General features: G+C 46.7%; 1 protein-coding gene across 10 annotated transcripts in view; it reads left to right on the forward strand.

Moving 5' to 3' along the window:
* COL6A3 (collagen type VI alpha 3 chain) overlaps positions 1-12,542 on the forward strand; it is a 62,960-nt gene that overhangs the window by 26,507 nt on the left and 23,911 nt on the right. For 8 of the 10 annotated variants that reach the window (XM_064452162.1, XM_064452154.1, XM_064452158.1 and 5 more), the window contains 10 exons: positions 1,217-1,837; positions 2,983-3,582; positions 4,187-4,789; positions 5,154-5,756; positions 7,414-7,760; positions 8,158-8,236; positions 8,572-8,717; positions 10,114-10,206; positions 10,636-10,689; positions 11,711-11,782. In XM_064452162.1, the coding sequence (XP_064308232.1) occupies positions 1,217-1,837; positions 2,983-3,582; positions 4,187-4,789; positions 5,154-5,756; positions 7,414-7,760; positions 8,158-8,236; positions 8,572-8,717; positions 10,114-10,206; positions 10,636-10,689; positions 11,711-11,782 (3,218 nt within the window). The remainder of the gene's footprint in view (positions 1-1,216; positions 1,838-2,982; positions 3,583-4,186; positions 4,790-5,153; positions 5,757-7,413; positions 7,761-8,157; positions 8,237-8,571; positions 8,718-10,113; positions 10,207-10,635; positions 10,690-11,710; positions 11,783-12,542) is intronic. The other 2 variants (XM_064452159.1, XM_064452161.1) reach the window with 1 other exon arrangement.

Here is a 12,542-nt window from a genome sequence, read left to right on the forward strand (position 1 = left end):
GCTGATTGCTCACAAATTACTGCAGCCACCTACTTTTCCTAGTATTCTTGGCTAGAAAAGAGTCACCTTATAAGAGTACCTGTATGTTTTTCTTCTTTACCTACTAGCCAGAATCTTTTCATAGGACTCTTCCCCTGCTTCTGAACTTTAGAGGAAGTGTATGAAACTGGCATACACCAGGCAATGTCTGCTTCCTCTTCCTCCCTGTATTGCTCAACACAAGCTGTATTAATATTCCAATCCTATGCATTAACCCACCAAGTTTCCAACATTCCTCTTAAATAATAAATTTTTTCTGAAGTCTGCTTTAAGACTTCAACTGCCCTTGTTAACTCTTTATTTGTCTATCATTCATAAGTATATATTTAAGGTTTTCTTCAGAGGGACAGATCATGGTCCTGATTGTCCCACTTGACCCTGCTACAAACAAGCCAACAGCACTGTGTTTGAGTGGCAGTGATGTTTTCTGCTTGGCTGAGCCAAAACTTTGCAATTCTGTTAGTCAGTAGCAGAATGTGTCAACATTTTTCTGATCTTTGATGTTCCACAGTCTCGTTTTTTTTAAAAGAAGAATGTTTGGTCACAATTAGCCTTTTTTGTGTGCTTGAAGTTAGTAAAAGAAAAAAAAAATCAGCATCTATCATTTTAGAAAAGCATTTCAGCATTTCCAGCTGGATGTCCTATCCAGAAAATTCTTATTTTATCTGAGCATGTGCAGGATTATTAATTTCTAAGTTCAGTGATGCCTCAGAAAAGCTTTTCTCTCCCTCTCTTCACCAGCTCCTTCTAAGCACCCTCTGTGCAGTATGCCATTTCGTTCAGAAGTTCAGTTTCCCCTGGGAATAAAAAGAGACTCCTGTGGGATATTGCAAAGAAATGTGCCAGCTTCCCAGCCCCCTTGGGAGCATATGGCCAGCCTCAGGTAGGAGATGGCACCTGGAGTCCCTTGGCACCCTATTTCCTACGGTTCTATGATTCTATGACTTGGTGGGTGAGGCATGGCATGCGTTGCAATGCGGTTTCCACCAACTTCCACCCATCTGCCTCTTCACCAGGGACTGCATCTGATGGCAAAGGAACCAAACCAACCATCCTGAAACCTCGCTTTCCCCTCCCCGAGCTTTTGTACTTCTTCCGTTCAATGTATGTGGAGAATAATAAACACTGCAAAAGAGAATCTCACGTATTCCCCCCTTCCCTTAATTGTCTCAAACAGTAGTTGAGAGAGATGAAAAGAAGGATGTGGTGTTTCTAATCGATGGCTCGGATGGTGTCAGAAGAGGTTTCCCTCTACTGAAGACCTTTGTCCAAAGAGTTGTTGAAAGTCTGGATATCGGTCGTGACAAGGTCCGTGTTGCCGTTGCACAGTACAGCAATGTCATACAACCAGAGTTCTTACTTGACACCTATGAAGACAAAGCAGATCTCATCAGTGCCATCCAGGAGCTGAAGGTTATGGGAGGATCTCCTTTGAACACTGGAGCAGCCCTCGACTATCTTATCAAGAATGTGTTCACGGTGTCAAGCGGCAGCAGGATAGCAGAGGGTGTCCCACAGTTCCTGATTCTGCTGACTGCTGACCGGTCCCAGGATGATGTGAGGAGGCCCTCGGTGGTCCTGAAGACAAGTGGCACGGTGCCCTTTGGCATTGGGGTTGGAAATGCTGACCTCACAGAGCTGCAGACAATTTCCTTCCTCCCAGATTTTGCTATCTCTGTGCCTGACTTCAGCCAGCTGGATACAGTGCAGCAGGTCATCTCAAACAGAGTCATCCGGCTGACCAAGAAAGAGATAGAGTCACTTGCCCCTGATCTGGTTTTTACATCACCCAGTCCAGGTGAGAAGATGTTTGTGTCTGCACCAAGAGCCAGCGGCAAAATATGATGTTTAGTAACATCATGGTTGCAACACAAACTGAGAAATGCAAAGATGGGCATGGCTAAAACTCCAAGTCTATCTTGGTCTCACTGTTGATGCACTTAGGGTCGGTAGGAGCTGAGTAATTGAGCTGAGCCACCTTTAAGCCCGGTCTCTCAAGGTGGTCCATGTTGTATCCACATGGAAGACCCACAAAGTGAATGCTATGACCTTAATCTTATTTTAAGATGATGGATTTTAAGTCCATGCTATTCCTCCTGGAATGGAAATTACGTCATTTAGATGCCACAGGGACACCTTCACACCACTGTAAATCAAGGTCAGCTTTCTGCTAAATGTAAGACCTGCTGATGTGTCTTACATTTGCCACGCTCGTTCACTGGGGGAAGGGAAACTGGAAGCGGGCGTCAGGAAAAGGTTCAGATCTTCCATTTCTGGTCTCACTTGGAATGAAATCCAGCCAGCGTATGCCTGGGATGAAGGGTCCCCACCCCAGGTCAGTCCCTTTGAAGTCCACCATCCTACTCTATCTGTTCCTTCCCTTCAGAGCCAGACTGCTTTCCTCCATCCCCATTTATCAGTGTGTTATTCAGCAATAATTCAGGCTCTGACCTGAATTACCACTGCAGAAAACATTTCATTGGGAAGCAAAAAGTCATCCTGGAAGGGCAGAAGCTGAGAGAATATAGGATAGAAGCTTTCCTAGAGGACAAAGCCAAAGAAAGAGGGGTGGTACTAGAGTGTAAAACAACCCCAGGCTGCCTGGCAATCTGCCCTGAGTAAGGAGCATCATCAGGCTATGTTTCCATGGGTGGAGATCCCACAAGGAATTATTGTTCCAGGTTTCCCCTGCTCCCTCTTGCTTCCTTTTGTCTGGAAGTTGCTGTCGTTGCACTGCCTGGGGATGTGCCTAGCAGACCTGTCCTGTCTCCTGATTGAACCCAGAGCTGCCTTCTGGGGCTCCCAGGAGACATCACAGGCAATGAAACAATTAGCGTCCTCCCCATGGCCAAAGGCATGGGCCAGTGATGTAGATGACAAGCTTAGCTGCTCTCCATAAGCAATGCCTCATGCATCTTCTGACTGCTGCCTTCTTTCCTACAGCGGGTGTGAGGAGGGATGTTGTATTCATGGTTGACGGCTCCCGCTATGCTGCCCAGGAGTTCTACCTTGTCCGTGATCTCATTGAGAGGATAGTGAACAACCTGGACGTGGGCTTTGACACCACCAGGGTTTCAGTGGTCCAGTTCAGTGAGCATCCCCGCGTGGAGTTTCTGCTCAATGCCCACTCCACCAAGGATGAGGTACAGAGTGCTGTGAGACGGCTGCAGGCACAGGGTGGCCAGCAGGTGAACGTGGGGGAAGCCCTTGAGTTTGTGGCAAAGACTATCTTCACCCGACCCTCTGGGAGCCGCATAGAGGAGGGCGTTCCTCAGTTTTTGATCATCCTCTCCTCCCGCAAGTCTGATGATGACTTAGAGTACCCATCACGCCAAGTCAAACAAGTGGGGGTGGCACCTATGGTGATAGCGAAGAACGTGGATCCTGAGGAGATGGTACAGGTTTCCCTTAGTCCTGATTATGTATTCCAAGTCTCCAGCTACCAGGAACTGCCCAGTCTTGAGCAGAAGTTGCTGACTCCTATTGAAACCCTGACCGGTGACCAAATCAGACGGCTGCTGGGAGATGTGGAAGGCCCTGTAGGTAAGGCTCTTTCAACACCAGCTTCCTCTGGGTTGCTGTTCAAGTAAATGTTGCCCAAATGTGTAAATAACTCTGCATCCCTTCTCTATAAATCAAAAAGTTAAAAGCAAAGGTGTGGCACATGTACAGTTTTAGAATGAAACTTTCAGAAGTGTGGAAATTCTACCCAAGTTCCCTAATATGTTATAACTTATGATCTTCAAGTCAAGTACCTAAACATGTTACTTATCTTGATTTTCAAGTCAAATACCGCAATGTGTAAGATTGCCTATTCCCATTTAGCAGGTCTTTAGGAAAGAGACATAAATCTGGGGCAAAATGAAGCTGGAAACATTGACACATCCAGAGAAGAGTGTTAATGAATGAAACAGATAAGGCTCCAAGTAATGCATGCTTCAAATATTAGGCAGACTGTTAACACACACACGCACACTTGCACACAAGATCTTTTGGAGAGTATCCCTGAAGCACCATGTTTAAAGATCGCTAAAATATGTTGTGCAGTTTTACATCACAAGAGAGCAGATAGCACAGAAATCCTCCAGCAAAGCTTAAGCAAAGGCTTGGCACACAAATAATTTCCTTTCTTCTTGCTTCCCTGCAGATTTTTCTGGTGATGAAAAGGACATAGTCTTCCTTATTGACAGCTCCGACAGTGTTAGGTCTGATGGGCTTGCTCACATTCGGGATTTCATCAGCAGAATCGTTCAGCAGCTGGAAGTTGGGCCAAACAAAGTGCGAATTGGTGTGGTGCAGTTCAGCAATACTGTCTTCCCTGAGTTCTACCTGAAGACACACAAGTCCAAAAACGCTGTTCTGCAAGCCATCCGCCGCTTGAGGCTTAGAGGGGGGTCTCCTGTGAATGCTGGCAAAGCCCTTGACTATGTGGTGAAGAACTACTTCATCAAGTCTGCAGGGAGCAGGATAGAAGACGGAGTGCCCCAGCACCTAGTCATCATTCTTGGAGACCGGTCCCAGGATGATGTGAATAGGCCTGCTAACGTGATCACTTCAACCAGCATTAAACCTCTGGGTGTTGGAGCCAGGAACGTGGACAGGGGCCAGCTGCAGGTCATTACCAACAATCCTGAGCATGTGCTTGTGGTACAGGACTTCACAGGACTCCCAACTTTAGAAAAGAAGGTGCAGAGTATTCTTGAAGAGCTTCCGATACCTACAACAGAAACCCCTGGATTTTTAGAACCTGGTAAGACTGCTATTCACCCTGTAGACTCTTCTGAACAGAGCACAGATAGAATTTATATCATGTGAAAGTTATTCTTTCCTATGTTCAAAATAATAACACCTTTTGATTCCCGACAGTTTAGCCACATTGCTTTAAGAAAGACTTTGAAGGTCTTGTTGAGCACAGGAAAGAATAGAATCAAATTTAAAATGAGACAAGGATGTACAAAAACAAGTAATGTTGTATGAAGTATAATAAATGTGTTGTATAAAACCTTTCTTCTTGTATGGATGTAAAATCATGCCAAGGATTGATGAAACTAAAAATATATAATAGATGCCACAAACAATTATTGACAACTGTGTTTTCTTCGTAACTTTTTCAGGAGGTAAAAAGCAGGCTGACATTGTGTTTTTGCTGGATGGCTCCATCAATCTGGGGAGGGATAACTTCCAAGAAGTTCTCCAGTTTGTCTACTCTGTGGTGGATGCCATTTATAGGGATGGTGACTCTATCCAGGTAGGACTGGCCCAGTACAACTCAGATGTCACTGATGAATTTTTTCTCAAGGACTACTCCACCAAACCTCAGATTTTAGATGCCATCAACAAAGTCATCTACAAAGGCGGCAGAGTGGCAAACACCGGCGCAGCCATCAAGCACATCCAGGCAAAACACTTTGTGAAGGAGGCTGGCAGCCGAATTGACCAGAGGGTGCCCCAGATAGCCTTCATTGTCACAGGTGGGAAGTCCTCCGATGATGGGCCGAGTGCGTCCTTGGAAATCGCGCAGAAAGGTGTCAAGGTATTCGCAGTCGGTGTGAGAAACATCGACCTGAAGGAAGTCAGCAGGCTGGCCAGCGAGAGTGCCACAAGTTTCAGAGCATCCACAGCCCAGGAGCTGTCTGAGCTGAACGAGCAGGTCCTGGTTACACTGGAAGCTGCTATGGAAGAGAAACTGTGCCCAGGAACGACAGACGTTACAAGAGGTAAGTTCAATCCTTTCATACTGTGCTCAGGTTATTCCTGAGGGTGGCTTTTAATACCCAATGCATTTTGAATGACTTGTCCAGTCTGTTCTTGTGCTTTGCCTATAGCCTGAGGTGTGGCATGGGCTCAGACCTCCTCCATGAGTGTGGTGGTAGGCTGCAAGCCTTTGGTACAAGAGCTGCCTGTTCTTGTGCTTCAGCACGTGAATGACTGCTGTACCACCACCACAGAGGTGGATCTGTGATGGAATAATTTCAGATAAGACAGAGAGGCACTAAATCACTGGCCTCTTACCACCACACCAGAGGGACTCCTTTATTTAGCTGCCTTTAGACTAAATCTCACTTTCTTCCTCCCCAGATGTGTAGGCATACAATGCCGGTAGCATGTTGGCAGACCAACTTGTTTAACACCAAAATAAAAAGTGATGGTCCTTGTTTTGCCCACTGTGTTTATAACAAGACAATTGGACTCCTTTGCCATTCAGTCCCTGGCATGCATGGTGTGCTGGAAATCAGAATTTCTTTTGCCAGATCATCCAGGGTGCCCACTTGATCTCATGACAGGTATATGAGAAAAAGCTAGGGCACGAGTGGTTGTAGTTTAAGGTAAAATTACCTTAAAAAGGAATCCCATGATTTGGCTATTTGGAGTGAGTAAGCAAGCTGGTATTGCCATCAGACCAGACTCCTAGCAGCTGGTTTAACTTACGACAGTACGGCCAGTCCAACTCCCAGCACAACTGACTGTGGCTCAGCGCTCTGGCTTTTGAGCAGATGCATCTCCCAAACCTCTGGAGAAGCTGAAGGAGAGCCACAGCAGCCCTGAGCTGAGCAGCAGCTCCAGCCAAGACAAAAAACTGAGTGAAGGGAAAAGTAAACTTCTGCTGCTGGTAACTGTAAGTGCTCCTCGATTGCAGCACCAGAGTGATTAATATCAGAGAAATTTCAAATGCTTCCCTGTTTGAAAGCCCATGTAAGTGCAGGAGACGTTACATCCAGACAAAAGGCATCCAGCAGCCTGGTTTCCCCATGCTCCAGACCAATGGCAGATCGGTGGCTGCAGGGTGGCTCCAAGCCCACACTAAATATTCCTGCAGAAAGACAGACTGTGTGTCACCTCCTGACACTGAGCTGAGTGATGTCGATGTTTCTTTCTGCACTAATTCCCAGCTATCCCATATAAATCCTGCCTACACCTTTCACGGGCTTGAGATCAGTAATCTAGTTGTCACCTCCCTGTACATCCCCCTGCCTGGAGGACACTTGCTTCAAACACAGGCCGAAGGTGCATGCACACTTGTCCCATGTGCACATACTGACAGGTTTTCGTGCAGTGGAGAGAAAGCAGCAGTCTTGGCTGTCTGATGAAAATGCAAAATTCTGTTAGATTTGGTTTAGTAGCCTCATCCCAATGCTAAGAAACAATTGCACAGGAAAAAGAAATTAAATGTAGATTCTCACAGGTTATCATTGCTATGACGAAAGGAAGCCTGAAGTACTTGTGTATCAAATGGTGCTCATTCTCAATGCAGAGAATGTCTTCTCTAATGACTAATAGAATAACTAGGAAAGTCATTACTTGAAATGCTAAGGTTGTATTGTTCAACGGTGACACTCTCCCCTCCCCTCCTCTCTTTCTGCATTTCCTTTTCAGACTGTGACTTAGATGTGATACTTGGCTTCGATGTCACGGATGTCAGGCCCGGTCAAAATATATTTAACTCCCAGAGAGCCCTAGAGTCCAGAGTCGAGTCCGTGCTGAATAGAGTAACACAGATGCAGAAGATCAGCTGCACCGGCAACCAGGCGCCCAACGTCAGGGTAGCCATCATGGCCCAGGCTCAGGGCGGACCCGTGGAGGGACTGGACTTCTCCGAGTACCAGCCTGAGCTCTTTGAGAGGTTTCAAGGCATGCGCACCCGTGGGCCCTATTTTCTCACGGCAGATACGCTGAGGTCCTACCTGAACAAATTCAGATCTGTGCCCTCTGGCAGCACCAAGGTAAGTCAAAACCAAGACCACTGGGATGGTGTTGGCTGGGAAAGCTGACATCTGATATATTTTAGTTGGCAAAGCAACTGTAAATTCATATATGTTAAATAAATAAATGTATTCATTAAATAAATTTATTGCAGCCACCACCCTTGAGCACTGCTTGTCTGCAAACTGTTGCTTTCTGGATTCGCCCTGTTTGAGCTTTAGCGAAAAACACTTGCATGATACAATGTACTGAAATCTGGCACAGAAATGCAAAGCTTCATGGCCTGGAAGGGGCATAGCAATTCCCCCATCTCCTCTCAGATGAAATGTCCCTTGGAAGAAGGCCCTTCAGGTTGCACATTTATTGTTTCACACCTGAAATATTCTGGGTCCTGACATAAATTTGTTTCTCTCCCAGGTCATAATCCATTTTACCGATGGTGCAGATGACTCGATAGATCAGCTGGAGGCTGCTTCGTCTGCTTTGCATACAGAAGGTAACTTTTTTACTCTTCAAGGCAGTGATTACAGTCCATGTTAACATGTGGCCCATTTAACCTCCATTTCTCAAGAATCCACCAGCTTTTGTTAGTCATGAATAAGGATTTCATGATTTCTAAGTGAACTTGCTGTTCTTCGTTGCCTTCTTGTGTTACTTAGCTACCTGCTGGCACCTAAGCCCGGGGGTAATTTGTACTGCATGTGCTTGAAAATGATTGTCCATTTGCAATTGAAGAGGTGGATATCCACCCATCCTTACAGGGAAGGGTGTGCAGGCTCTGCAGAGCACCTCGCCCCATCACACAGCCCCTTCTGCTTCCCCCCCTCTCAGGTGTCAACGCTCTCATCTTCGTCGGGCTGGACCAAGTGAGCAATTTTGACAAAGTGATGCAGCTGGAGTTCGGTCGTGGGTTCACCTACAACAGACCACTCAGAGTTAATCTGCTGGACTTGGATTTTGAGCTGGCAGAGCAGCTCGTAAGTAACTTGGCACAGGCAGCACTGCCTTGTAATGCTGGAGGAAAGCCAACAGCTGGATCTCCTGCAGGGCTGAACCGTGGCTGAATTACACCCTCTTGGCTCTGGTCCTCTCCCCTCCCTACCTTACATCAGCTCTTTTTACAGATGCCACAGCAAATAAAGTTAAGAACAGGCCATGGTGCTGCCTGGTCTCGTACCGCTCCTGGAGAAGCCATACTCCAGCTGAGGCTACAGTGCATTAAACGCATTGGGATTAGGTCAAACGGGATGGGATAAGATGCCATCAAAAGCTGCTGGGCCAAAACCCCCACCCTCTGCCTATATTTATACCATTGGGTTTTTTTTAACCTTGTGGGTAATGCACTGTTGTGCCTTGTCAGTACTAAATCTCTTGCGGAAGCGCTGCTTTCTAGGTTTGTTTCCATGAGTTGATACACTGCCTGTATTTCAGACACGCTTATAACAGATGAAGGAGTTATCCTTTCTTCTTCATAGATTTTCTTCACTCCCATGTATATAGTCCCTCTTGAGAATCTATCAGCTTCGGTATGTCCAGTTCCTCCCAAGTTCACATCTGCTACCAGCATTGTTAAGCTCCTTTTCCAGTACATTTAATAAGATTGGGTTTAACCACTGATCCCTGTGGCAACCTTGCTGGGCCCTTCTCTGCAAATCAAAGTGCGACCATTTGGGAGTGAACCTTGGATTTTGGGATAAGAGCTGGTCTTCAGCCCATCCCCAAGTAATTCAGTTGCCTAGGAAAATCCTTCCAAAACGTAAATGTGCAAAGCTGGCAGGAAATGTTTGCAGCCAGAAATGTACTTGGCAAAGAAAGTGATTTTTTTTTCTTTCTATTGGATGATGCAAAACCAAGCTGTGATTTCTCTGATTCTGTATCTTTTTCCTTTTTTTTCTTTTCTCTTTTTCCTCTTTTGCTGTGTGCTTCCAAATTTTTCTCAGCCAGTGGGTTGCTGGTGAGTTACTCACTGCAACTGCTTTCTTGTGGCCTATTCCACAGCCTGGATTTGTTTCCTTAAAGATGAGATTGCTCTTGTCAGTGACAGGCGCCGCTCTGGGGACTGATCTCCTACTAAATGCTCTCTATGAATTCTGCCCCATGTAGTTCCCATTTAAACCCTTGCCTCTGTCTGATGTCCGAAAGATAATGTTGACTGCTGCTTCCTGACCATGCAACCTAAGCAGTCTGCCAACACACACCTCCTCATCTTGTCATGGGCGTTTCAATGCAGAGAGACCCCAAAATGCTGCCGGACCGACGTTATGCTTGGCACAGGAGCAAGTGCACAGACTCGAGGGCTTGCAGGAGTTATGGTGTTGGGGCTCTGCCAGGTTTCTAACACCCTTTTGTTGTGTCATGTGTGTTTTGCTGCAGGACAATATTGCAGAGAGGACGTGCTGCAAGGTCCCATGCAAGTGCTCGGGGCAGAGGGGGGACAGAGGTGTGCAGGGCCCCATAGGGCCAAAGGTAAGTCACTTCATCTGGGTCTGAAGAGTCCTTGTGCAAGGTCAGTGTCCACCACAGTAGTGATGGGTGGGTGATGTGCAGGCTGCATATATTGTAATGGGTGATGCTAATGGGGAGGTCTTCTCCACCTACCCCCCCGTTTTAAAGCTGGCCCTGAGCCACGCACAGTGGTTGAGAGCTGCTCTTCTTCCCTTTCCTCACATCCTCTGTGTTGTAAAACAACCAAGAGGGCAGGGATGAGTGGCTGGAAGTAGGGGACGGAGTGAAACAATTTAGGGATGTCAAAAGGAGATGGTTTCTCTCATTAACTTGTTTACACAGATGACCAAGCAGCTACTTTGTGCAAATCCAGGGAAATCTTTAAAATCAATTTAGAGGGAGATCACAGAACTATGAAAGAAATGCAGAATCCTCTCTGTTGTCTTCTAGGGTGCCACGGGTGATCTTGGCTATGGAGGCTATCCTGGTGATGAAGGAGGACCGGTGAGTGATTGCTCCTGCTCTGCACAGTATTGCTCAAATTAGGGACCTTGCCATAGCGAAGCATTTAGAGGCTTTTTCACAAAATATTCTGTGCTGTGGATGTGGGTGTGGAATAAAGACAGTAAGCAGAACTTTGTGTTTCCCCCACCTGATGGCCTGAGTTGCTGGTCCCAGCTGCTACTGGGAGAAGGTCAGTAAGAAGCTCCTTGGGAGCTGGAGAAGGTGTGATGGGGGGAATAACTCCCATTATGTGATGTGACCTAGCTCTGTGCTATTCCTCCAAGGTGGGTGGGAATGTTTGCAGCTGCTTCCAAACACTGGTGAGCAGGGCAGGGTGAATATGAATGCAATAATATCCCCAACTTCATTAAAGCTGCAGCCTATGCCAATGTTATCCATCCCAAATGCAGCTTTGAGTTAGTCCAAGAATGGGACCAAGAAGGGGTGTTTCTATCCATCACAGTGGCAGGCAACATGAGTCCCATGACTTCTTGCTAGCACTGTTTCATCCAAACTCTTACTTCATGAATCCCATGTCACCCCTGGAATAAACAACTCCCCGTGCATCACACCCAGAAGGTGAAGCTGAGGCCAAGGAGCTGGTGGTGCTCATCACTTTTCCAATAGCACAAGCAGGGGCCAAATGCTGTCAGATATTGCACGTGATGCAATGTTTTCCTGGGGCTTTAAGGTCAGGATGGGATTAGATATCTGTGCAGAGCTCTAAGGGTTTCATCTTGTAATTTTGTTTTTGAAGAAGTTTTATAAAGCTCTTTCATAGCTGAAAGTTTGGGAAGGTAGTTTCTCTCTCAGTGATGAAGACTTGCAATTGGTCTCTACATGAGGAAGGTTGTGGGCAGGAGATGGTGGGTTGGCCAGGCATTGACCTTTCAAAACCTGATGCTCCGTTTGCTCCTGTGCTTCCAAGCCACTTCCCGTGCTTGCTGATGCATGCAGTTAGCTGAATAAATGCACTTAGCAGGCAAACCCTGACCATTGCATTTTCCCCTCCGTGTGACAGGGTGAGCGTGGACCTGCAGGTGTGAATGGGACACAGGGTTTCCAGGGATGTCCCGGACACAGAGGAACCAAGGTATGCATGGAAGGAGCCTGCACAGAGCAGACCCAGAGTACAGCTGGTGGGAATCCACAGAGGGCAACTCCTGCTGCTTTAGGATGTCATGCAACAGCTTCCAAGTCAGCTAGAGAGGTGGTGTCCACCTGGCCAAGCACCAAGGCTTTCAGCGGATGTCATGGCTTTAGCATTGCTATAAAGAGCAAAAGGGCAGCCCATTGGCCCAGCCTCAATCTGCAAACAAGGCTGATTTATTTTATGCAGTCCAGCTCTAGGAGAAAGACGTGAGACGAGATGGATTTCTTCTTAACACCAAGAAATGGTGTGTGTGTGTCTTGGCCCAGGGCTGGGATGGCATGTGCCTGGAAATCTGCTGTTGGGGAGGAGGGGCAAAAGTGAGCCACAGCTCTTGCCATGAAGAACCTTGAGCGAATGGTTCAGGACCGCAGCCACGTACGCCATAAGCCAGAAAAGGTGGTGAAACATCTAATATTTATGGGAAATATTCACCAATATTAAGGGAACATTTCCTACCATTTGCTCTGACCACAGGATCTTCTGGCAGGGAGCAGAAGAGTACATGAAACAAGCCCATAGGTTGCAGACACTGAATCTCTTTAAAAAGCTGTCCAGCCTTGGACAAAGGCACCGGGACTAGATCTGGATTCATATAAAAATGGGTGCAGAGAGAAAAGAAAGTCAGTGGGGAATGAGTTGTGGTTAAGCTATTTTACTGGATCAGCTGGCTAAACCCCATGATGCACTTATTTTCTCTTGG

This window comes from Phalacrocorax carbo, chromosome 5, assembly GCF_963921805.1.
Source record: "Phalacrocorax carbo chromosome 5, bPhaCar2.1, whole genome shotgun sequence".
Classification (NCBI taxonomy): Eukaryota; Metazoa; Chordata; class Aves; order Suliformes; family Phalacrocoracidae; genus Phalacrocorax; species Phalacrocorax carbo.